Source organism: Lygodium microphyllum, chromosome 3 (genome assembly GCF_053477565.2).
Source record: "Lygodium microphyllum isolate KBCC chromosome 3, Lygodium_microphyllum_v1.1.10, whole genome shotgun sequence".
Taxonomy (NCBI): Eukaryota; Viridiplantae; Streptophyta; class Polypodiopsida; order Schizaeales; family Lygodiaceae; genus Lygodium; species Lygodium microphyllum.
In genome coordinates this window covers 68,513,295-68,541,255 of record NC_141137.1, presented here as the reverse complement: position 1 = coordinate 68,541,255, position 27,961 = coordinate 68,513,295, and the positions used below count along the sequence as shown (strand labels likewise).

General features: G+C 41.8%; 1 protein-coding gene and 1 pseudogene across 2 annotated transcripts in view; both read right to left on the bottom strand.

The window, feature by feature from the left end:
* Positions 1-27,961, bottom strand: part of LOC148038461 (diacylglycerol kinase 1-like) — an 86,840-nt gene that overhangs the window by 48,836 nt on the left and 10,043 nt on the right. For both annotated transcript variants that reach the window (XM_087672345.1, XM_087672347.1), the window contains 3 exons: positions 13,641-13,763; positions 13,419-13,547; positions 12,848-12,933 (listed from right to left, as the gene is read on the bottom strand). In XM_087672345.1, coding sequence (XP_087528471.1) covers positions 12,848-12,933; positions 13,419-13,547; positions 13,641-13,763 — 338 coding nt within the window. The remainder of the gene's footprint in view (positions 1-12,847; positions 12,934-13,418; positions 13,548-13,640; positions 13,764-27,961) is intronic.
* On the bottom strand, positions 17,698-25,824 carry LOC148038462 (uncharacterized; annotated as a pseudogene).

Here is a 27,961-nt window from a genome sequence, read left to right as displayed (position 1 = left end):
CCTCTTTATCCGTCATCGACACCATGACTCATAAGAAGCACGAGGCCTTCAATTTGCATGCAATCCATGTGGAGAGGGACACAAAGAAGTCCAACTCCCACCATTGGATATGCAAGTATTGCGAGAAGCGCTATATAAGTGGTGCAACTTGGCTTCTCCAACATCTTTCCAAGACGAGGGGACAAGTTGCTCCATGTAAGGAGATCCCTCAAAACATTGCGGAGGATTCTCACCAAGATGAGAGGGGGATCCACAAGAGGAGGAGGAAGTGGCTTATCGGCACCAACTCCTATGCCTACTAACAAGGAAGCATCCAATGTGAGCGTATCTTCAACCGATGCGAGAGAGGCCTCAGTGGAGGCTCATGCAGTGCCGGAGAGACAATCCTCTCTCTCTCAAGCTCCTGGTCATGTGCGTGGATCGGTTTCCTTTCTTGGAAAAAGGCAACGACTTGCAGACATTGAAATTGCACGCACGGAGATTAAGTACAATCTTGCATTCAATGTCCTAAAGCAAGAGCAATGGAAATGATAAAAGCCATTGCCAATGTGGGTCCATGTGAAGGATGGACGGGTGTTACATACAATGACATGAGGACGAAAAAGATTGATGAAAAGAAGGAGAGGATTGATAGAGCCATTGCTCCTATTCGGGCCGCATGGATAAAATATGGTTGCTCCATTCTCACCAACGGATGGAGTGATCGTAAAAAATGGGGCATCATCAACATACTCATCTCATGTCCACTCGGCACTTGCTTTTTGCGGGCCATTGATACCGGCAAGAGCGGGAGAAAAACAACGGCCGCATTCATCTACCGCAACATTCAACAAGCTATCATTGAGATATACATCGCAATTTGCCTTTTAAATTTGTTTCATTGTCTTTCATTATGATAATATCATGATTCATAATTGAAATTTGATTTACGAATAACTATATATCTCCCTATTCTAAAAATTAATTTCTCTCTAGTATCTATGATCTATCTCGATTCTCTCTTTCCTCCCAGGCCGCAAGGCCCCCAACCCCCGGGTCTCATCTCTCTTCATTCTTGAATCTTGAAAGTTGAAACTTGAAACTTGAAACGCTCAAGTTTAAACTTTCTCTAGACTCTTTCTCTCTCTAACCTCCAATTTCCAAGTATTGTTAGTAATAAGTATACTAGTATTGTCAGTAATAAGTATACTAGTATTGTTAGTAATAAGTATACTTGTAATTTGTAAATTGTGGTTGTAGGTGGGCCCCTCAAATGTGGTGCAAGTTGTTACCGACAATGCATTGAATTGTCGGCGCATGGGCCGTTTGCTTGAGGCCAAGTTCCCTACGAATGTGTGGACTCCATGTGCAAGTCATTGTTTCAACTTGCTCATGGAGGACATTGGGAAGCTCAAGTGGGTGAAGAGGGTGGTCCGCAAAGCTACATCAATTGTCACATTCTTCATGGTAAAGGAAAAGGTGCTTGCGATGTATCGTCAGGATAGCACACCGGAGTTGAAGAAGCCTTCTTCAACTCACTTTGCTTACATGTGGTTATTGCTAGAGTGCCTTTAGAGGTGCGGTACCACCTTGCGCCACACAGTGGTATCCATGGACTCTATGGAATGAGTGGGATGAGCATGAGACAGAGGAGGCCAAAGCCATGCAGTGCTTGTGCCTTAATGAGCAGTTTTGGCAAAAAATCCATACCGTTGTCATTGTCGTGACTCCCTTTTATAGGGTGTTACGTATGAGTGATTGCGAGGGGTCCACCATGGGCCTTCTCGTTCACTTCTTTAGAGCAGCATTGGTGGAGGCACATGCTTGTACAGTGATCACAAAGACAACGTGCACATGTTTTAGAGATAGCAGAGAGAAGATGGGCGTGGATCCATGGTTTTGCTGCATTGGTACACCTGGCCTACAAGTCACTGGCAGTCATGGATGATAGAGAGTTCCATTCGGACCAGCTTGCTTATTTGACTCGTGTGGTCCCTGTGGATGACCACAATGCAGTGCTAGAGGAGCAAGGATGCTATGCATATCAGAGAGGGTATATGGCTTTTGCTTCTTCCACTTGTTGGAGGAGAGAGTCACTTGTGAAGCCTTTATTTTGGTGGCAAAACTTTGGATACACACTGGAGACCCTTCAGCCCTTAGCCATGAGGGTCCTTGCCTAGGATTGCTCTTCGGATGCATGTGAGAGAAATTGGAGTGTCTATTCTCTCATTCACACAAAGATTCGCAATCGTCTTAGCACACAACAGTTCGAGCGGCTAGTCTATTGCCGCACTAACTTACGCAGGATGAGTGCTATGATGAGCATGGGTAGTCTGAAGCAGGTAAAGTTTAAACACTTAACCATAACATTTAAAATTTGTTGTTTTAACTTTTAAACTTTCAACTTTGAAGTTTATACTTTACAACGTGCATCACTGCATTGTGTAGGTGAATGTTGATACATTCAAGTTGACGGGCGACACTCTTTCGAGTATACATAAGGAGCTAGATGAGGAGGAGGAGATGATTTTTGTAGAGCTCTATAGAGAGCTTATAGTAGCAGATGCTCATGACACTCGCAATTAGCATACTCGTAGACGAGGAGTTTGAGTAGATGGTAGCAAGGGTATGGTCATTCGACGCCCTCCATCATCAAGGAGGGGTGGTTCGAGTGGCTTGCAGACATATGTAAGGCGGGGCTCTAGTAGCTCACATCTTGTGCCTCATGATGACATCCCCCCCTTGCCTACACAGTCACCACCTTGGGAGCCATCATTTGATGATGATGGTAACCTCATCAGTGAGGATGAGTATGAGTGTGTCTCGTCATCGAGTGCCGAGAAGTCATCTTCAAACTCTCTTGATGAGCATTCAGATGGTTCTGATGATGATGATAATGATGCCTCACCATAGATTCATATGACATAGGTCTCTCTTTTTTTTTTATATCAGATATACTAGATTATAGTTGTATCGCATGTTTTGCACGGCCCATGCGACCGCGATGGTCATCCTCATATATTCATCTTATTCTGTAATGAAATGGCTATTTCCACTTTAAACATGTATTTTACGATCTATCATTTAATGATTTATATCTTTTGTTATTTCAAAAATCATCTTTTTTTTTCATACTAATATCGTACCGTACCTTATAAAGTCATAAGCTACCATTTAGTATCGTATTTTATCGTATCGTACTATATCGTATCTTTCGTACCTGACAACTATGTAGCACCCTCTCTCAAATCATAGGTGATCTAATACAATTCAATGAGAATGATTCATCACAATCCATACAACATAGAACCACCAGAGTAGAACCATGGATACCCAAGCAGTGGGTGACACCACCAAGGTGCCTCAGAGAGAGAACTTGATATCGATGTTGATTGTACTAGTCCCGAAAAATAGATAATAGTCATAACAGATACTTGTGTCTATCCACAATGTATCTCGCAGTAGCATACAAGACCACACTATCAAAAATGCCTCTAAACATATATGAAATGGATTCCCCGCCTTTGGCCAAGACCGCCAAAGTGTGCCTTCATGTGTGTTCGAACTATAAGCCAATCCCACTCTCTATCAAAAGAAATAGCCTATCGTGAACCTAGATGTCAATCCCAGCTCCAAGATTTGAACCTGTCAAACTTTGATTTACGCATCAAAAGCATCCCTCGCTGAAACCTATATACCTATATAGATGAGGCTCGGCTGCCCCATCTCACTATCCTCTCACACTCCCTCTTTGGCACTGGAGAGTCATGAGGGATGACTGCATCACCTCGACTAGAAAGCAATAGAGAAAGAGGTAGTCAAGCCCTTCCCTCCGTCTAAAGAAATTGATCCCTACCGCGCCTTAGACATCCCCATGGCCGAAGGCTCGGAGTTGGAGTCTGAGAAAGAGGATGACTCAGTGGAGGAGTCCACATCCTGCTTCTTCTTCTTCTCCTTCTTTCATGAGGCTACTAACTCCCTACAGTCATTCCACAAATGTCCCTTCTTACCACAGTGATAACACTGAGCCTTCAACTTCTTCTTCCTGTCACCCCTCTCTAAACTTGTAAAGGCCTCACTGGAACCTCCAACATGAAACGGAAGCCTCCTCTATAAACGCAAAGATGCCTCATGCTCAAGTAGCATCAATAACATTTGTGTAAAGCTCATAGATGTAAAGGATGTCTATGCCCTCAAAGCATTCGTCACTCCATCAAACTCTGGGGAAAGCTTATACAGTATCGTTCCGACTAGATGTGCCTCTAAAGGGGCAGAGTGCATGTATCGAAGCTGATCCTATACCTATGTAATACGGAGCAAAAATGACTAAATGGTATCCTTCAGCTCAAACTTCATTTACTAAAGTTTTCCATAAAGGGTCATGACACGCATAGGAGAAGGTGCCTCGTACAACATCTGAAGCTTTGACAATATTTATGGAGATGTCCTGCAAGAAGTGACCGCCAATAGAACTTCTTAAGAAATACACTGAAGCAGTGCAGAATATGCACGTGCATCGTCTGAATCCCATGTAAGCATAGCTTCCTTATGGTTGTCCTCATCAAAATCTTTGTGAAAAGGAAAAGGACGTTGAGACCAAGGAATAGCTCCACTAACAATGTACCAAATCCACTTCTGCACAAACCAAGCTTTTATCACAGCACTCCATGTAAGATAATTGGGTCCACGTCACTTATCATTTGTAGAAGTGGATGGAGAAGTCATCTGGAGAAGAGAAGAAGAGAAAATAGAGGAAAGAGGGTATATGGAGAGGGAATACAACCAAACCAACAACAAAGACTTCTCAAAATGAGAGTTAACATGCAATGGAACCAAAAATCCGATCAGAAACGAAGGCCTACTATTGGAAAATGAAGAAAAACCAATCAAAAACTGCCAAAAACAGCAAAAACGGCCTATACAAACAGTCACCCAGCCATGGTTAGGGGTAGAAAATGAAAAATGCAAGCTGGCTGAGCATTTGATGCAGCAAACTGACAATTGCATGCTGGAATCCAAGCACAAGCTGAAAATGCAGGTTGCTGGTCTGAAGAGCACAGGCATGATCAAGAAGGGGGAGAAAGACTTGTAATCAGTAGAAAAATCGCAGCAGGAACCTAGATCCTACACTCTAATACCATGTCAAAAGTGGTGCAACAATGGAAGCATAGACAAGTACTAAAATAAACTGTTGTACACAAGACAAAAGAGAAAGAAAACAGAAGAACACTGCAAAGGAAGAGAACTTAGAAATGTGCTCTCGAAATGGAATCCATATACCAAACACGAGAATGACGCATACAACAATGAGTCACTAGTTGCATGGGCATTGGCACCGCCTCCTCTCTCCAATAGAATGACCACCTGAAGAATGATGATGACTGAGTGGGAGGAGGAGGAGCCACAAAATAAATAGGCTTAAAATATGCCAAATATGGCAGCTGGTCGGCCAGCATTTAATGCTAGCTAATTGGCATAAAATGCCATAAATGCCATACAAAGATCACTAAAATAATGCCTAAATAATGACTAGTGTGCCTAGCCAATTGGCATGCATAGACCCACACATGAGCTTAACAATCCTACTAACAATAGTAGCATCCTCACATACTCTTCATACAAGTTCCATTCATCAAACATTATGTCAATCATCACATGGAGTCCGAACATTGCTCTAATCTCTTCCCTCACACTCATAACTCATTTTCTCCCAATCCTGTTTTTCATCACACCATGTCTCAATTTGATCATCCAACATCCATAGTTGCATCCTCAGCCCCTCTTGGATCCCCATGATCCATTGTGTTAACTTGATCCAATCATGATTTTGCCTTGCAAAGGCTCACTTTTTATGTTTGCCCACTTGATCTTTTGTCTCAATTCATCCTTTTCTCATTCTAACTCATTCAACTTTCAAAGAATATCTCACTTCTCACCATACCAAGCATCAATCTTACATTCCCATTTCAAGCCTTGGCCATCTTCTTATTTTCCATCCTCAAACCACGGATTAGCCTCCCCTTGCCACTAGACAACTCCCTCACATGCCAACGGTTAGGCTCAAATACCAAGTGTCATGGATCCCCCTTGGACATGTTCTTACCTATCACGTCTTGCAGCATCTAGCCTTGGCACCACACTCCCCTAACAGACTATGAACTACCTTGTGCACTCATATCACAAGCCATTACATTGCCACAATCCATGTTAACACCTCCACCTAGGGGCAAGGAGTCCACAACTCAAAACAATGTAATTTCTAGCTCACATAAGCATAGGGGGTCGAAACCTTCAATCACAGCACAACACCTACTTACCTACTCACCCCAACCCTAATGAGGTTGTCTCTCCACTCACATCACTCACTTGCACTCACCATCCCCACTCTAGATATTAGATGAAAAACCAAGGCCGCCTAACCATGCCGAAGTGTACAATGATGAGATTCATTCCCCAAAGTGCCTTATAGAACCAAGCCCTTACAAAAGTGCTCCCTATTTACTATCCATATATAAGAAAAAAATACCTCTTAGTTGGATTTTGGAAATTGACTTAATCATGTGCATGAATATGTATCACATATAATGCATTCAGTTCAATCAATTGCTGAATCTCCAAATTTATAACCAATCATTCTAATGACTAAAAGTTCATTAACATAGCATTCTTGTAATTTAGTCAATGCATAACGTCTCAACCTATCTCTTTCCTTATATGTTCTTTGGCATGCGCAGTTTAATTATTTTTAAAACCAATCAATGTCTTTTGCTTACACAAGTATCTTTCCATTCTTGAATTCAATTGATTCTTACTAGAATAGCTTCCATAATCTTTGATAAACACTCGAAACGTTTTATGGCTCATAATAACCGATTTAGAACAAATGTTTAGTTGAAGTTGAAATTTCTATAATGATTGAATCATTTATACTCATTTATCTTTTGCATTCTTTTTCATGTGATGGTGGTTAGAACTTGATTTTTTTTCTTCATTTCTAAAACTCTTGACATCTTGGTTCTTGACTTGACACCTATTATGTTCTCAACACACACTTGCATTTCCACAACAGCTTGTCTTCTAGATGACTCCAGTGCCAATCTAGGGAGACAATGGTATTCCATGCATACATGAGGGAAGGGCTTTGCTATGTATCATCGTAGATAATATCAGAAATCTGTAATCTCTCCCTTGCATAGTCTACTCACATACAGGCGCACATTTGCTTTGTGGAGAATCAACTTGGATAGTATGGAAAGGCATAGTGATTTTCCTATGTATCATCCTAGATGACATCAAGAGTTTGTTGTTGGATCAAAAGGACAACTCAATAGATGAGAAATAAAGTACAAACTAAGAGTGAGAGTAGACACACAAAGAAACATTCAACAGTACCTTCACTAAAATGAATCACAAGAATGAGAATACGAGATACAACCCTAAGGTTTATATGCAAACTGAAGTGTGTTCACAGGGGGGAAAAACCCTTCCCACGTGAGAGAGTAAAAAGTCTCGACGGATAGGATGTATTCATACCAAAAAGACTTAGAGGAAAATACAAGGTGTATTTAACAAACCCCCTTGAAGTGAATGATGCAAACAAAATAGGGATGTAACAGAGCAATCCCCAAATGTAAGTAAGCCTAAATCTTCGCAAAAAACTTCAAACTTTCTCTAGATAGAGCCATGGCAAATATGTCTGCTATATTATCCTGTGTAAGCAAATAAACCAAATCAATCTCCCCTACATGGAGTCTCTCTCTAGCATAGTGATAATACACCTCAATGTGCTTTACTCCTACATGAAATACTGGATTTCGTGCTACTGCCAATGCGCTCTAACTATCACTATAGGTACATGTAGCTGATGGAAGTGCAATATGCAGGTTTAATAAAAGGCATCTAAGCTAAACGTACTCAACTATAGATGTAAAAGCTGCCCTGTATTCAGCTTCACAACTCAAAGTGGTCACTATAGGTTGCTTCTTGCTAAGCCAAGACATGCAGGCATCGCCAAGTAAGAAACAGTTACCACTAGTGCACTCGCGTATCAAAACATCCTACCCAATCACTATCTATAAAAGCATGTAAGGAAGTAGAGGTGCTCCAAGGGTAAAACAGCCCCAAAAACTACATATGCCTTTAAGTATTGGAAGACACACTTAACTGCTTGTGCCAATGCCATGAGCCTAGGCTATTCATAAATCAACTCAACTTGGATACAACATACTGAATGTTTGGTTGTGTATTGCACAAATAGATCAAGCATCAAACTGCCTGCTGCTAAAGAGAGGTGTCAAAAGGATCACCAACATCCTAAGAAAAATGGGAGCCTAACTCAATTGGAGTAGAGACAAGTTTGCAATCTTCAAATTGAAAGCATTGCAATGACTGTCCAATGTGCTTGGACTGCCTCGAAACAACACCTCCTTCAATGGTATCAAACCGAATACCAAGATAGAAGTGCAAGTGCTTAGTGGCCAAGATCTATCATAGCAAATGCTTGCTGTAAAGCAGCCTTAAACACTGAAATTTTCTGCTCATCACCCCTAGTCAAGAGCATATCATCAACATAAAAGATCAGAATAAGGAGAGCATGTCCCTCCTATCTACTATAAAGGGTGCTCTCAATTAGGCTATTCTCAAAGCCTAGGTCAATCAAGTAAGAATGAATCTTCTCGTACCATGCATATGTGCCTACTTCAGCCCATACAAGGCTTTCCCCAAATGGCGGACTTTCCTTTCCATGCCCCCCCTTACAAACCCCAATGGCTAACTAACATAGCCTTCCTCATTCAACTCACCATGTAAGAAAGTTGTCTTAATGTCAAGCTAATGTACATTCCAGCCATGATGTGCAGCCAAAGCAATGACTATACAAAGGGTTGTCATATGTGACAAGGGTGCAAAGGTCTCTTCATAATCAATGCCTTGCCTCTAAGCATAACCATTTGCCACAAGTCTAGCTTTGTAGCAATCAATGCTATCATTTGCATGATGTTTAAGCTTAAAGATCCACTTAGTGCCCATGCATGCTTGCCTTTAGGCAAGTCACATAACTTCCAAGTACTATTATCTTCAATGCTCTACAACTCTAATTGCATAGCATTCAACCAATGTGTATCCTCCAAAGCATCCTCAACACAAAGAGGCTCTTCACCACAAGTAGTGGCCAATAAAGCACATGTAAAGTTCCCTGATGCCTGACGAGAAGCTGCTCTAGTACATCAAAGAAGAGGGACTTGTCCTGTAAGGCATCCAACAGCCATTTAGGGCCTAGGCATTGTCTTTGCTTCCCAAATAGCATCCCTCTCTATGGTCTCTGCATAATCATGACTTGTTGCCTCAATGGAGGGAAAATCAAGTTGAAAATCAGCATGGGTGGTTGCTGAATTTGCTGCAATGGTGCATGCAATTGAGCAGAATGGCATAAGCGAATCAAACACATATTTGGGGTCAACAATTGGTTAATTTTTGCAATCACACAAAGGCATTTCTGAATTTTCAGGAAAGGCAACATCTCTACTAATAGACACTTTGCCTATAACCAATTGATACAACCGATAGCCTTTACTCTCAATATTGTAACCAATAAAAATGCATTCAATCGCTTCGTCCTGCAACTTGTGTCTCTTTTGAGACGGAACATGAGTGTAGGCAAGACATCCAAAACTACGCATTTGTACAACCACTGGCTTTCTACCATTCGATGCCTCAAAAGGCCTAGTAGTCTTTAATGCCCCCGTAGGTGAATGATTCAGCACATAGTAAGCTGTATAAATTGCATCCAACCAAAACTTATCGAACAAAGACTTTCCTTTAGGCATACATCTAGCCATCTCCATAATAGATATGTTCTTGCGCTCAACAAGACTATTCTGTTGCGATGTATAAGGCCTAGTGCACTTATGAATAATGCCCCTAGAAAAAAGAAATGTTGCGAACTCCTTTGATATGTATTGCCCCCCTTTGTCAATGTGGAGAGTAACCAATTTACAGCCACTAGAATTTGCAACCATGGCAATAAAATGTTGAAAGCATGAGAATACATCTAAGTTGGACTTCAAGCCAACCACCCAAGTGTGACGTGTCTAGTCGTCAATGAAGGTAACAAAGTAGACACATCCACTAGGAATACGCATAGGACCACATACATCACTATGCACAAGCTGCAATTTCCGTGTGACATCCATACTCCCATCCTTGGAAAAGTTGAATCTATGCATTTTGCCAAGCACATACCCCTCACATATATGCTTACAAGGCATACACATTTTAGACAAATCATACACCAAGACGAGCTGTTAAAATCCAAGTGCCCAAACTAAGCATACCATAATTCAGTAATAGATGAGACGGAAGCATCCACAATCATAGCATCTGAACAAGGTGCCTATCACAAACATCAAGTCTGTACAAGCCACAGCAAAAAGTACCAATGATGATAATCCATCATCATCATGTGTGTCCTAAACCACGCAAAGGCTTTTCACAACCAATATATGTTTCATCATGTATGCCCAAGTGCAATAGTTGCTTTCATCCACTTGTCATCAACAGAAAGCATCCCAAACAACTCATTCTGATTATGTGCCATCTTGGCACATGCTGAATATACAAATGCAATTGAGGCAAGTGCTTAAAGTTGTCCAAAAATGGACAAGGTAGTTATTGTCCCAATTCTTGTGCATGAAAAAAAAATTGGTTTAAAGTAAAATGAGATGAAAAAGAGCTTACAATCAATGCCATTGTTGATGTAGATGTTGTTAGGGCATTTGCACACACAAATATTTGGGGCACCAAAGCTTAAATGTGTCAAAATCCCCAAATTTGCACCTGAATATTGGAGAATTTGCTGAGTTTACACAGATTCGATGAAGTCCACACAATGGAAGGTGAATTCAGCAAAAGCCCCGAATTTTATGGTGGAAATTTCAGGAAATTGCAAAAACTGGGTGGGTCAAATAAAAACCCCCAAATTTCTGAGCGCCGAGCACGTGAAATTGAAATTTTCTTGAAAATGGAGGATGACACAAGACAAATCAGAAATTGCAAAAATTTATGAAAACCCCTGAGTTCAAAAGTCAGGGTTTCTGCACTTTTAGGGGTTCTAAGATTTTACATGGAGCAAAAAATGGCAGAGATGGGCATATGCATGCAAGATGGACCAAAGATTGCAAAAATTTCAGACAATTGCCAAATTCGAAAATTATGCCTTCTAACTTTTCTTTTAAGATCTGCAGAAAATGGCAGGCAAGGCTGAGAGAGGCTATGTGCAAGGTTGAAGAGGTCATGTGAAGGGGCTGTGTGCAAAACTGCACGTGAAACTGCATGCAGGCTGCATAGAGAGAAAACTCAGCAGAAAATGTCACACCTAAGGTGACAACAGCTGCAGGCAACAATGCTATGAGGAACTCCATGCATTAGAGCTGGCAACAGAACTGATGCAACAATGGCGTTGAGGCCAGCAACACAATGGCTCTAACACCTCTATTGAATCAAATGGATAGCTCGATAGACAAGAAGTGAAGTAGAGAGTGAGAGTGAGAGAAGACACACAAAGAACTGTGCAAGAGTACCTTCACTAAAATAAATCACAAGAATGAGAATACAAGATACAACCCTAAGGTTATATTGACCTACACACTGAAGTGTGTTCACACAGGGAAAAAACCCCTCCCACGAAAGAGGATAAAAAGTGCCCATGGATAGGGTGCATTCACACCAAAATGACTCAAAGGAAAACACAAGGTATATTTAACAATTGTAATGGTACAATCTAATTTGTCATCTTGTGCAAGGACTCAAGAATCTAAGAACACTGATTATTTGCATGTGTATTCTAATTTCAGGGCTTACTGAAAATGAATACAAGCTGTCCTCGAAATTCATTTCCCAGAAAGTGTATTTCACACAAACATATGCCTTCCTAGGATAAGACCAAGCTTTTGCAAATCTATGCCCTCGACACTAGCCAATCCTTGGTTCAGTTAGGCATGTACCCACTGAATGTACAAGTCCATCTGAAATGGCAAAAGCTGAATGGCATGAGGACCAACAAAAGTGAGCAAACAAGAAGCAATAACAACTCTCAAATGCAAGCATTACAAATCCAGTTCTTAAAAGTTAATATCCAAGAAAATGGGCAACCAAATACCTTCAAAAAGAGCCTGAAAACCTCAACCAAATCTTGACTCTTGCCGTGTCCAGTCCCTTGTGATATGGAGACCAAAGCGTCACCTTTGTGCTTGGCTCCTGAGAATGTGCCTCACATTCTCTCTTTAATGTTCTATGACCTTTCTAGCCTCCGCTGCAAGTTTGATGATGAATGCATCCCAAAAATGAGAATGGGAGACACAGAACAACTGCAAACTGGGCAGTGGTCAAGGAACAACTGCACATGTGTAGAATAGAGGAAGTTAAAGGCTGCAGGAGATGGGCTATATGATAGTTTATAAAGCACAGAGCTGCTGCAGCATGGTAACTTTTGTTCCCGCTAAGCATGAGAGGTACAGCTTTTCCAAGATACCTAATGACAATGCCAAGGACTTAGGAAAGTATATACTTTTTACAACAAAGGAACTTGATGCCAGAAAGGATGGGTTCTTTATCAATTTTATGAAGGCCAGGGCCCGGCCATGAAGGGTGGCAACTATGGATGGGATTGGCATCCAGAGACAGTAAAACTTCAGCAATCAGCCTTCACAACCAGAATTGGAGCCTCATGTTTACAAGAAATAGTAAATTAACCATAGCACTCAATATTCAAACAATAAAACCAAAAATAAAGACTATCAACTCTGGGAAATATTTACAGCTCTTTTAGAAAATTATGATTTAGATTTGTTTGTAAACGTCATGCACATGATACCTGTCAATGTTCATAGGCTTGGCATGATAAACATCATAGAGGAACTTTCTTACAGATTGTACATCTGTCCCTGGATTTTTCTTACCCTGTCAGAAATGTAATCCAGTCAGACTCACAGACGAAGCATCAAAATTTCTAGAGAGGTTGCTAAATTCAATGCATGAATAGAAGGAATTGGAAGAATGGCAAATGGGAACACCTTGGTCAGGACAGGCTAAATAACTGCATATTGAAATTTATCAATGAAAAGCAGCACAAGACACACCACAACAGAAAGCCAAAGATGAAAAATGTCTAAACCATAGTTTGCAGCAATCACTTATGAGAATATTGATGCATAAATCAGTCCAGTAATACAATCCTAACCATGCCTCAAAAATAATTATCCTGACCACAAAAGATGCCACATCTGTACTAGAAGACCACATTAGATCAATTTCAAAATGTTGATTGTGCAGAATCACAAAAAAACATGCAACATGCCTATCATAACTTTGGTCTATCCCGGAAAAGACACAAATACTTTTCTTTAAATCCTGGTCAAAGTGAATGCACATTCAGTATAACTTACCCATCCAAAAGAATAGGGTAAGTTATTGCCAGTGCCAAGTGGAACAGTAGCAATAGGTGGAGGATGGGAAAGCTTTAAGTCCCCCACTACCCCAAGAATCCATCCTGCAGTGCCATCTCCTCCTGCCTCCTAACAAATGGAACACAATCCTCAGAAGAAAGGCAAAAGGCATTCTTAAATGAAAGATAAATAGTATATATTAAATGGCAGAAGGTTTCATACAATTATTTTAAAGTTCATTCGAACTCGTCCAGCAGATTTGACACCTTCTTCTTCAAGCTTCCCCAGGCGAATCAAGAACCTGTGTAGTACCTTGTCAGGTTCATCTTCACTCAAGTCAAATACCTAACAAGAAAAAATGGTTAACAATTGCACAATCAAGATTTGAAATGTAAAAGTGCAAACACTTGTGAGAAAAAGTTTATAAAGAGAACATCAACCAAGTGAAATTGTTCAAACAAAGCAACATCTTTCACATTTGATACAGTAAAAGGCATGTAAAATGAAATGCTCACTCTCATACTACCTCCCTCTCCACAGACAAGCGGAGTTTTCAGAGAATTACAGACAAACAGCATGCAAGGAATGCACCAAAACAGTAATCGAGGACAAGGCTAAGATGCAATGCTGCTCAACAACAGGAAGAGCATGAAATAACACAAAAGGATCCAGATGTCTGTTTAACAAGCACAAGCCAGCCCCATAGCAGTCAATAAAACCAGCAAGTAGTTGCACTAATCAGGGTGCTAATCTGAGCAGTACCACCCTGTGAAACGGCCGCCCTTCCCTGTTGCAATGTGGCGTAATTGCTACCAGCACAGTCTTAACCTGATCCTGCCTAGTCATCCCTATTCCACACAAAGCTGCCACCATCTTGCAATATCTGGAGAGAATTATCCTTGCATGCACACAACCTGTCCCATAAACCTTTTTTTCCATACAAGTAGGAGGGTCATAACATTCCCATTAAAACTGTGGCTGTCCCTATATATCCACTTTTGGTGCACTTGCAACAAGATCAGTGTCTCCTCTCAGAACATACTCTCATGACGCCGTACACCAGCCTTAAATTGGATAACCACATAATTTTATCAGAAGTATCACAGCATTGTGATGCACACCTAATGGTGAAGATGCAGGCTGCAAATTGCAAAGGCCAAAACACTGGCAGCATCATGGAGCAGTTTGAACTGGACTCATTCTGGAGCAGATATAGCAAACTGATACTAAAGATCGATCTCGTGCACACCCACATCACATAACATGCCTGGATAGCTTAAGTTGCAAGTTCTCAGGAGCCTTGTTGCTGGTTAGGCACAGTGAGACAGGTGACTGGAGTTCTGGTGTATGGTGGCTAGGCTAGAAATTGAGCGATTGATCAAGTCACCATTGTAACTGCCTTGCTCTGAGTTGGGCCTTCTAACAGTTCAAATTTTGAGTGGGGATCAAAAACCTTGTCAATTTAAACCTTTCGTAAACGATACTCTTAGATGGTAGACAACTCAAGGTAAGTAGCTGCTCCACTAGTTTAGATAAATGGTTTGCCTGCCTGTCTAGGTACTTGCACAACAAGTCAAGAGTCTAGACAAGTGAATCTATATAGAGATGGCCCTTGACCAGCCAATGAAGGCTGTATGTGTGCATGTGTGACCAAGTCCATCCTACCTTACATGCCATTGCCATATTTCGCCAACCACCTTCAGTTCCCTGCTTCTGTGCCAACTTTGTTGATCGCCATAAGTTATTATTGTCAAAAAACTTGTAGTCCATTCATTGACATTTTGTGCCCAAATCAGTGCCATAAATGCTGCATTTTGACTGCTGATCACATTCCCCAGGCTTGCTAGCATTCAACATGTTCGCCAGCTGTTCTTGCCAATTTTTGTGCCGAAAATGTGTCAAACCAGCCTTTAGTGAATCAAAGGGCAATCAACCTTTACTTGCAAGCACTTAATCTAAACACAAAAATTCAGCACCAAAAAAAACAATGAAGCTAATGCCTACACCAAAAAATGAAGAAACATTAGCAAGCTTGGCACCCCTTGCCCTATTTCTTTATCACTAACCACCAAAATTAAACCAAATTGGCTGAGATTCCGCAAAGGCATGAGAAAATTAGCCTGCCAAATACCAAATCCCAAATACCAAATCCTGTCAAAAAAACCTGATCTAACAAAATCTCTCACAACAAAACTTTCCAAAAAGCCCCAAACCTCAGCAAAACTACTAGAAACAATCTCAAAACTGCTCAAAAAGCTCCAAAACAGCTTCAGCTAATTGTAGACAAATTCAACCAGGCTGGTTTCTGTAAAAGTGCAGAAAAAACACAAATCAAGAATACAGAGAGAGAAGGGAAGAAATGCTTTATTAGCATATACAAGCGGCCAAAATTGAAAATAGCCTATGAGATCAACAGTTACAACTAAAAGACCAAGGTGATACAACTGTCCAATAACATAATGAATGTACATGAACAGTAAAAGAAGAAAGAAAATATATATAGGGGGGAGAGAGAGAGAGAATGAAGAAATCTACACTAATCAGAATGAAAATGTTGAATACAAGGCTACTACAGTCAGCCCCTGCACACTGCTGGACTGTATCAGTCCGGGCACTAGAATGTGGCAGACGAGATGGAGAATGCAGTTGTTGAAAGAGAGAATGTATGCAGCTGAATCTAGCAATGTTAGTGGTCCCAAAAGTCACACAGCCGCACTTAAATTAGCTGACCTGCCTCCATAAGTGGCAAAATGCTGAAAACTGTCCAACCAAGCATAAATTAATCAAAAATGTTGTTTGACCTACAATAAATAATGCAGAAAATGCTGCCACCCACGATAGCCATGTGGAACTATGTGCATCTAAAATGGGATCATTTAGTGACCACAAACTGTTGAAAATGCACCTTCAAAGCTGGCTGGACATGACACTACAAACAAGCCGGAATAAACTGATGCGAAGGAATCCATGCACATTGAAGTCTCCCATTAGCAACCCTAGTCTGCCAAGTAAAATGCTGCCACCCACGATAGCCATGTGGAACTATGTGCATCTAAAATTGGATCATTTAGTGACCACAAACTGTTGAAAACGCACCTTCAAAGCTGGCTGGACATGACACTACAAACAAGCCGGAATAAACTGATGCGAAGGAATCCACGCACATATTGAAGTCTCCTATTAGCAACCCTAGTCTGCCAAGTGTCAAAGAGGCTGTCAATCTACTCTGTAGATCATGTCTAGACAAGGGATCATTCGGAGCATAGAGACCGACCAACCACAGGACCTCCATAAAGCACAATTTCAATCACCACAAAGCAACCATACACATCATTTTTGACATGGCCCGGATGAAACCTCTTATGAACCACCATGAAGACAAGAGAGTAATGTCATCCACAGCCCATAGCATAGAACAAACAAAAACCATGACAATCCACAATCTTTCCTAAATCCTACTTCACTGTGCTTTTGTGTTCAAGGGCAAATGACATCCCATTGATTCTAGTGCAAGATGCAACACACGTCATGTTGCTTGTTGCACGACCAGATGTTGCGCACATTCCAAGTATCAACTTTCATATATAGTTTTTTCATACGCGAATCAAACAACAAATGCAAACACGTATGAAAGTATGATTTGAACCCTAGACCTAAATCATACGTGACTCTAATTTGTTAGCATATTTAAACAAATTATGAGAAAAGTACTAACCTTGCAAGCATCTTTAAAACCACTTTTAGATAAATCATAACAGATATCATGTGCCAATTTCCAAATAAAAAGATAAATCACAGAGAGAGAGAGAGAGAGAGAGAGAGAGAGAGTCATATATGGACTATGAGGAGTGCCTTCATCTTTGATGCTTCATCAAAAGTGCAAAGTCATATAGTCCACTTGAAAGGACTTTTTCATTGGCAGCTTGACTTGATTGTGTTGGCAGATATTCTCCCTAGACAAGATTTGCTTTCTTAGCACGCTGTAGTTTCTTCTGCCCCACTCTAGTCTGTCTACTTCCCTTGTGCTTGGATTGTGATGTATCTCTTGAGTCTATAAGCAAACACCCAAACTTTGGGAGGATCCGCATTTATAAATAGGAGGCTGCCCAGCCACTTTGTTTCATCCTTGTTTTGGAGATCCTCCATCAGTTGGTGCCAGTTCACTGCTGTCCATACCCCTTCTTGGCAGATACCTTAATTCGTGGTGCAGCCAGCCATCCATCAGCTCCTTGTGATCAGTCCGGCCAAACTGCTGAGTTTGCTGCAGGCATCTTCTCTGCTACCCTCTTGGCACGACCAGCCAGAAATCACCAGCCCTGAAGGCTGCTTTTACAATTGTACAGACCTGGCAGGTAGCTGATGTCATTAATTGTGTAGTTGCCAGCCCCAGTTCAGCAGCAAGAGGCTGTGTTTTGCTGTTCTTATAGCTGCCTGCATCATTTTCTTCATCTTCAGCCTTCTACACACTGTTTCCAAGCTGCTTCCCTAGAATTTTTGCTCTTGTGCAAGCGACCTTGCTGACACTACCTTCAATCGGGTTGATCCAAACATCTTGATCTGTGTTTGCAGCTGCTGATTGCATACAGATGCTACCTGTTACAATTCGAGATGCATTCAAAATACAATACAATCTTCAATTCGTCTCTACCCTTGTCCATTTTGAGACATGGAGGTTCCAAGTTTTGCATTCACCCTTGCATAGTGTGTTTACAGCCTTTAGCATTGATTCATTCTTGCCTTATCTCCAAGCTAGTCCTTACCTTTGAGTTCTATTATTGATCACTTTAGTTTTGTCGCACACTTGTGATATCTTTTATGCAAGAGTATTTCTTTACACACACAAATGTACCCAATCAGCCATGGATAAGCCACATGTGAAGAAAATTGCTAGGCTTTGCAATGAGGACACACAGAGTGTACGACCACGACAGAAACACAAAGAGACAAACAAGAAGAGAGAGAGAGAACACAACTCAGAAGTGAATGAATGCTGTAAATGAATGTAAGAGTGTACAATGTGCTCAAGGGCAGAGCAATGTCGGAGTGTGACGTCCACCGGAGACAGATCCCAAGTCTGTGACCACCAGTCGGAGTGTAGGAGTATTGAAAAAGTGAATGGCAGCAGGCTGATCACCAAAACACAACAGTTTGGAGGCTGGAAACTAGCAAACGCAACAATGAACTACCAATCGGAGGCTGGGAACTGTGCACAAGCTGCTGTAAACAGCAGGCTGAAAAAGTGTCTGATGTGGCTAGCGATGACTGGATGATCAAATCGTAGCAGATGATGATGTCGCCAGCAGCTGACGTTAGCATGGATGAAGGCGCCAGCAACAAGAGCAAACACGAATGGAGTGGCAACAGTCTCGAGGGTTGCACAACCATATGGGAGGAGACTGATGGCTGAAATCTGCACGTGGAGTGAGAAACCTGCACAGACGGAATGAGGCTAATGGGGGCAACCTGTCTATTTATAGATGTGGAAGGGCGCCCCAAAAATTAGGGTTTCCACTGAACTCTCTCGAACCACTCCTTGTTTTAGGATTTTTACTCTAAAAGAGCATTTTCTAGTGCGTTTTGGGGCTGTTTAAGAGGCTAATCAACAAGTAATGCATATTTTAGCTCAACACCCCCTCTCAGGTCCAAAACTGAGCTGAAAGGTTAGGCCAACCACTATGATGTTTATTTACCCTAAGGCGTCCCACCCCAAAGCAACCAGGGCATCGGACAAAGGGTGCACGTCGACTACCCAATGGCCTACCAAGACTACAGAAGTGATGGTTATCTTACCAAGGGAATCCAAGTAGTCACCCCAGAGAGGACAAGGCATAAGCCCTACAAAGGCGGATGGAACTACATGGAACTTTTTTTTTTCTTTGAATAAGTGAGGTAAATTTTATGGGATGCGGCCGATTAAATAATAGTGACCCAGAAAACAAGGAGGGTAGTACACCCAACACATCATAAAACAAAATAAGCTAACCCATCCACTCAAAGGGTTGATGACGAGGAAAAATAAGTGATGAGGTATCTGAAACCAGCCTATCTTCTCGGATAGGGTCTGATTAAGCGCTTAATTACAGCAATCAGCAAATGAACATAAACTGAAATGCTCACTTTACCTTCATAAACTTGGACAATGGACACCCTGTTAGCCCCAAAACTAGCACCTCTTTCGGTATTTCTTTAATTTCAATTGCTAATGGGTAAATTACAAGCCGAGATTTCACGATCTCCTTGGCTGATTCAAAAGCCCCTTGCTGTTCCAATGATCAGCAACGCATTCGGGCAAATTGCCCCTTGATTTTCACCCAGGACTTGCTCTAATGGAACCCCAACTGGTCAAATGCTGCCCCAAATTCACAATAGATGGACTGGCATCTGAAATCCTCACAATTCCACAAATTTCCGGTGTTGATTTCAGTGTACAATGCCTTTGACTCATGGCACGGGACCAAGGTGGCTGCAAAACCCTAATTACTGCTATAATTTAGGGTTTACAGCAGTAAACTCTCTGTTGTCCACCAAATTTAGCTGTACTCTGCTACCAATGGCTGAGAACTACTGAGAATGCTTGCGCATAGACTAGAGGAGATGAGAGAATGCTATAGAGAGAGAGAAAATCAGCTGAAATGTATCTTTTGATTCGTAGCTATGATGACAAATCTAATGGCACGGTACACCAACAGCTTCAAAAGGGGGGGTAAAACACCAGCTCAGCTGGCGAGCTCTCCTCTTCCACCGCCGCCTCTCTTGAGGCGGAAGAGAAAACTTGCTGCCCCTTGTTCTATCGCGGCACGCGATCAGCTTGGAGTGGTTCCCAACCTCTGTTGACCCTTAGACTAGCATTAATTAATCAATTAATGCTAGTCCCTAGTGTCATCACTGACACTTAATGGCCAAACAATTGTCCTAGGGGCCAACCTGGCACCAACTGACCACCAAAACCCAATTGGCATAACTTAACACAACTTTTGCCTTTAACACCCACTGCATCCTCGGGGTCCTTGGCCCGTTCCCATGAAATAACTGCCATGTGCATCACATGTGCTAAACAACCTTGCACATTTGATTAATAACTTAATCAAATGTTACTAGCAAGATTAAAGTATCTCAAAATTTCACATCCCCGTGACCTCCCCCTTGAAAACCTTGCAATCGTCCTCGATTGCAGTGCATTGGGCCAAAGCAAAAGTATATAGCACTGAAATTTCAATTTGGCATGACATTCACCACAACATTGGCCGCTATTGTCGAACCGTTGCATATGCGCAAAACTTATTGCAAATTTCCAGCCAGCAAAACATAATAGAAAACTGAAAAACAGTCCAAAACTGTTGCTAGAAACCATTGGATGCATCCATAACTCATGTTTCTTAACCGTGCTAACTTCAAAACCACAGTAAAGCATATTCTCAACATAAACCATGGCTGAAATTGTCAACAACATTCGTTTATATGGGGCTGTCCATGGAATCAATTGTAAACCATTAAAAACTGAGCATGACCTGATCATAAATTGATCATGGACTGATATGAGAACTGATCACAAATGGCTGCAAATGTGACTCCAAACTGATCACAAGCTGATGGTAAAAAAACTTATCAAAAACTGATGCAAAAACTAATCCCAAAGTGATCATAAACGGTTCTCAAACTAATCAAAAACTGAGCTGAAACTAATCAAAAATTGATCTCAAAACTGAGGCAAAAACTCATGCCAAACTAGTCTAAAAACTCATGCATAAGTATAGTCTTAGAGCCGCGGTGACAACCATACTCATATACATGTATCTCACAGTGACTAGTACACCGAGTAGTGACCTCATGGCAGACATGCTCTCAGCAAAGTACCTTGGATGCATGCTGAATACATCCGAGATCCACTACATACGAGAGCTGTCCAAAACCGGTGGAATGGAAGTGCTACCTCCCCCTTGAGCATCAGGCAATGCTCCGGACCCCCCCTCTGCAGAACATGAGTAAGCCCAATCCAAAGTCAGCTCTAACTGAAAGGCATCGAGATAAAGTTGCAACAACTGAGGATGGTCTGCTAAGTCATTCTCTTCCATCCATTTTGCATCCATTGGTGAATAGTTTTGAAACTTCACCAAATATCTTCTGGAAACTTTACCTCTAACCTTCCTTTCCTTATGTGCCAAAATCTACTCGGGTACCAAGATCTCATCTAGTTCCTCAACCTCTGCTGAATTTCAACAAATACATCTTTTGGCATATCACCACGAAAAGGTCTCAACAAACTGACATGAAAGGCATTGTGTATCCGTCAATGTGGAGGTAATTTCAGCCGATATGCAATATCGCTGATCTTTTTCAACACTTAAAAGAGCCCATAGTATCTCATGCTTAACTTCGGATACAACCTCTCTCTTCCCTTCATCTTTTTCAGCCTTGCCTTTTCGAAACGCAACAATACATAATCGCCCTTTGCAAACTGCAAAGCACGTCTATGGCGATCAGCTGCCCGCTTTTACTTGTCATGTGATCTCTGAAGTGCATACTTTATCTTTGCATAGGCTGCATCCAAGCTTTCCACAAAGCGATTAGCCTCAAAGATCTTATCCTTAGTGTGCAAAATAAGTGGAACCTTCTTGCCACCCTCAACCACCTCAAATGGAGCCTTGCCAGTGGAACTATGCATCCTATTGTTGTATGCAAACTCAACCAATGGCAAATATTGCTGTGCAAAATAGCTAGAACCTTCTTGCCACCCTCAACCACCTCAAATGGAGCCTTGCCAGTGGAACTATGCACCCTATTGTTGTATGCAAACTCAATCAATGGCAAATACTGCTCCCACTGTGTCTTATGGTCTGAAACATAGCACCTCAAAAGATCCAATACTATGAAATTTGCTTCCTCAAACTGACCATCTGTCTGCAAATGGAATAATGATGAGAATTTCAGCGTGGTACCCATATTCTCAAACAAACCCTTTCAAAATAGACTAGTCATCTGAGGGTCTCAATCACTGATGATCGACTCAGGCATACCATGATACTTAAAAATGTGCTACATAAATAATCGTTCCATATGATCAGTCTTTATCTTCTTCCTCACCGGAATGAAATGGGCTTGTTTGCTAAACCTGCAAATAATAGTCCATATCCCATCATTCCCTGTAGATGTCCTAGAAAGCTCAAAGATAAAGTCCATAGTGATGCTCTACCAAGGCCTATCTAGAATAGTCAAGGGCTGCAACAAGCCCGGCATCTTTTGCCTATCATGCTTTATCTTCTGACATATGATGCATGCCCTAACATACTGCTCTACATCATGTCTCAAAGCTGGACAATTAAAAAAATGCTCCACTGCCTTGACTGTGGCATCAATACCTCTATGTCCTGCATACGGAGTATGACTTTCAATGATCGCTCTAGGCCTCAACTGCTTTGTGACCCACAATCATCTATACATCGTCAGAGATCCATCTCTTAGCATAAAATGCTCATACCTTTGGCCATTGCAAAGCTGATCATAAACATTAGCAAAGTCCGAATCAGCAACATATTGCTCTTTCATGGCATCCAACTCAGTGTGATAAACCATAGTGACAGTTGAAATTTGTGGCTTACATAACAGTGCATCAGCCACAACATTCTTTTTACCATCAATGTGTACAATCTAAAAATAAAACATAGAGAGAAAATGTGCCCATCTCATATGCTTCTCTGACAACTTTGTTTGCGTCAGAAAGTACCTCAAAGTCTGATGGTCTGTCTGCACTGTAAAATCAGCACCCAACAAATAATGTTTCCACGTAGACAGTGCATGAATTACAGCCAAGAGCTCTTTCTCATAAACCTGTAAATTCCTCTCTGCACCGTGGAGAATTCAGCTCTCATAAGCCACAACTCGGTCATCTTGCATAAGGACAGTCCCAATGTTGTTACCACATGCATCACACTTAACCACAAATGACTTCCTTAGATCAAGCAACACAAGCACAGGATCTGAAGTCATCTTTTCCTTCAACTTTTCAAATGCTGAAATTTCCACCCGTTATCTATCTAAATAGCACAACTTTCTTTTGCAAAGCATACAATGGAGATGCAATTTCAGCAAACTCAGGTACATACTTCCTATAGTAAGAACATAAACCCAAGAAGCTGCGGATCTCATGAACGTTCTTCAAAGTTGGCCATGAACGTATTGCTTCAACCTTAGTAAGGTCCATACGAATACCATCAGCCGACACAATATGTCCCAAGAAGTGGATTTCATGCAAAAAGAATTCACTCTTCTTGTTATTGATAATCAGTCTATGCTTACATAGCTCATTGAAAACAATGTCCCAGTGCTTTTTATGCTCTGTCTGATTCTTTAAATAGACAATCGTGTCATCAAAAAAAGTACCCACAAATGATCTATGTGGCCGAAAAATGCGATCCATCATCCGATTAAAAGTGGCAGGAGCATTCGTAAGTCCAAAAGGCATGACAAGAAATTCATATAACCCAAAAGATGTCCTGAAAGCTGTCTTAGGCACATCCTCCGGTCTAATGTATATCTAATGATACCCACTTTTCAAATCTATACGACTGAATATTGTTGCCCCCTGCAATCTATCCATAACATTATCAATCCGAGGGATCGGAAAGCGGTTCTTTATCGTGATCTTGTTCAGAGCACGATAGTCAATGCACGTACGCCATGAACCATCCTTTTTCTGCACCAAAAGCACTGGAGAACAAAAAGGAGATGAGCTAGGCTGAATCAGCCCTTTTTCTAACAGCTCATTTACCTGACTCATAATCTCCTGTTGGGCTGCACTCTCTATAGGGTGGTTTATTAGGAGAGCTACTTCCAAGGATAAGGTCTACGCCATGATCTTCGGGTCTTTCACGTGTGGTAGCTGCCCTGGAAGTGACTGAGAGAAGCAATCAACATACATTTTCAAAAATGACATGCGATCCTTCTCTAATTTAGACATATTCCCAACATTCTCACTATCATCCTTATCCTTAGCAAAAACCAAATATGCTAAAAGATTATTTTTCATTACTTTAGAAATAGCAATTGCAGATACAGTAGGGACAGATTCCCCTTTTAACTTTACATCAAGTGTGCGTGTCTTTCCCTTATGTTAAATAGTGATCTCTTTTGCATACGAATCAATCACTGCATGCATACGGTGGCACCACGGCATACCAAACAACACATCACAACCCTCAAGTGGAGCAATGTAAAACTCTTCACTGTCCACATATCCCTGTATGTGCAACAGAAGCTTTCCAATGAGTGGTGTAACAGGTTCTGCATGACCCTTACATGCCATTCCAACTTCTCCCATGGCTCCCATCTTATCCTCTTTGATACCTAGACGGGCTGCCATGTTAATAGAGATGAAGTTGGCTCCTGCATCATTATCAAAGAAGATCAACGCATGCTGATCCCTAATTTTACCCCATGCTCTGCACAACTCAGTAGCATTATCATTGGGCTGATCATTAACAACATCAGATACCAATCCCATTGATGTTTTGGGCCTTTTACCCTTAGGATCTCCTTGATTTTCTGATTTTGCAGCTTGCTGCCTATTAGGATAGTTCTTTGCAATATGACCCTCCTGTTCACAAATAAAGCATTTATTTGCAACCATCAATTCCCTACGTTGTGCCAATGTTTTCGAGCCCTTTCTTTGCTGTTTTGGCCTTTTTTCAGGCTGATTTTCAAATATGCCCCTTTTCTCAGCCTTAAACAACTTTTTATTCAGCTTCTCCCCGCTCCCTTGGAAGCCCGAATCGTTTCCACGCAGCAAAGCATCGGCTATAGCAGCAGTCTCTATGAACTGAGACATGCTAGACACAGTGGATTTTATGCAAAAATCCCCGATTCTTTTGGGCAGCCCACATACATATTTTTCCACTTGCTCATGAAGGGGTACGGCACGATAAGAAGTGACGGGCAGCAATGCATCCCAAAACTTCTTATTGTATGGCTCTAAATTCTTGTATTCCTTTGCATCAAGCTTGTTCCAAGCTGTCATGATGTCCACCTCAAAGGTACTAGTCAACCAATTCGATGCAAACATTTGCTTGAATTGTACCCATGTTGACGGTGCTCTACCTTGCATCAAGAGCGTGGACCACCACTACAATGCATTCCCCTTCAAGAAAGTGGCTGCCTTTCGAATCTTAGAGGATTCGATGAAGTTTCCCACTGATTAGGCTGCATCAAACTGCTGAATGAAGGTCAAAGCTTTCAGCCTATCTTGTGCACCACCGAAAGACTCAAACTTCACTGCCTTTCCACCCTCATCATAGTCTTTTGCTTCCCCTTTGGGAATCAAGTTGTCATACACTGGCTGCTGCAAAAAGGGTGCATTTGCTGTATTTACATCATGACCAAGCCCAAATGAAGCATTTGGATTACCAGCAATCATTCCTTGAGCACCATAAGCATTCGGGGGTGCAGATGCATTGCCAAACATTCCACTTTATGCCCCAGGCATCAAGCCAATGCTACCATACATAGGGTTTTGCACATTTCCAGCCATACCCGGATACAATGGGCCTTGCACACCATGCATTGGCTGCTGCATACCATAGGGATTTGTGCCATGCATTCCTGTATGCAGCCCTTGGCCAACCATTGCATGAAAAATAGTGCTACCACCAAAGTATCCTAGCTGCCCCATCATAGCATACATGCCCGGCTGTCCAAAATCCATTGGATTGGCACTTCCATAATGACCTGGCATTTGCATTCCTTGCCCCATAGGTACCAACTGTTTAGCTTCATTGGCCTCTTTAGGAGCTTCAAGTCAAGGATTTGGCACTACCTTCGGTGCACCTTGCTGTCCTGAAGGTGTAGAAGTTGACTTCTTCTTCTTGCCCTTGCTGTCCTTCTTCAAAGCATTCAAAAATCGGGTGAACTGAGGATCCTTTGCCAATTCAACAAAGAGATTTGCTGCTGTCCTCATCTGATTCTTGAACTGGTCATCAAATTCCTCTTCACTTTGATGGTCATCTACCTCATGACAACTTGAAGGCCTTGCATCTTGCCCAACAGCAACATTTTCAACTTGTTGTCCATCATGAGAGCCTTGTCCAAGATTAGGCATTGCATTTCCTTCATTCCCATGAGAATGTCCATACTGAGAGGCATCATCACTGCTTGATTCCATCTCACTGTATGAAGACATGTTGCTGTAATTTCTCAGCTGAGCACAAAAATCAGCACTAGCACAAAGCTTTGGCTTGCAATCAGGTGCCTCGGGCTCACCAAATCAAGAGATTGAGTGATTGTCCCAGCAATGGAACCATGAAACCAGCCTATCTTCTCGGATAGGGTGGCTTAACCTGATTAAGCACTTAATTACAGCAATCAGCAAATGAACATAAACTGAAATGCTCACTTTACCTTCATAAACTTGGACAGTGGACACCTTGTTGGCCCCAAAACTGGCACCCCTTTCGGTATTTCTTTAATTTCAATTGCTAATGGGTAAATTACAAGCCGAGATTTCACGATCTCCTTGGCTGATTCAAAAGCCCCTTGCTGTTCCAATGATCAGCAACGCATTCGGGCAAATTGCCCCTTGATTTTCACCCAGGACTTGCTCTAATGGAACCCCAACTGGTCAAATGCTGCCCCAAATTCACAATAGATGGACTGGCATCTGAAATCCTCACAATTCCACGAATTTCCGGTGTTGATTTCAGTGTACAATGCCTTTGACTCATGGCACGGGACCCAAGGTGGCTGCAAAACCCTAATTACTGCTATAATTTAGGGTTTACAGCAGTAAACTCTCTGTTGTCCACCAAATTTAGCTGTACTCTGCTACCAATGGCTGAGAACTACTGAGAATGCTTGCGCATAGACTAGAGGAGATGAGAGAATGCTATAGAGAGAGAGAAAATCAGCTGAAATGTATCTTTTGATTCGTAGCTCTGATGACAAATTTGATGGCACCAACAGCTTCAAAAGGGGGGGTAAGACACCAGCTCAACTGGCAAGCCCTCCTCTTCTACCGCCGCCTCTCTTGAGGCGGAAGAGAAAACTTGCTTTCCCTTGTCCTGTCACGGCGCGCGATCAGTCGCGTCGCCGCCTCTCAGAGCCAAATTTGATCACCTCCTCTCCCTCCACCAAGCTCAGAATGGCTGCAATTCAGCTTCCACCACCCTCCAACAGCCTTCTCTCTAATTGCATGGGAAAGTTTGACCAAGTGGCAGCCTTCCTAATGCAATTTCAGCCATTAAATTAATTTTTCAGAATTAATTAATTCTAAAAATTAATTTCAGCCCTTTTGACCCTGCCCAAAATTAAACATGCCCATCTGTAATGAAATTGGCTAGGCCATTTGCAACTTGGAGTGGTTTCCAACCTTTGTTGACCTTTAGACTAGCATTAATTAATTAATTAATGCTAGTTCCTAGTGTCACCATTGACACTTAATGGCCAAACAATTGTCCTAGGGTCCAACCTGGCACCAACTGACCACCAAAACCTAGTTGGCATAACTTAACACAACTTTTGCCTTTAACACCCACTGCATCCTCAGGGTCCTTGGCCCG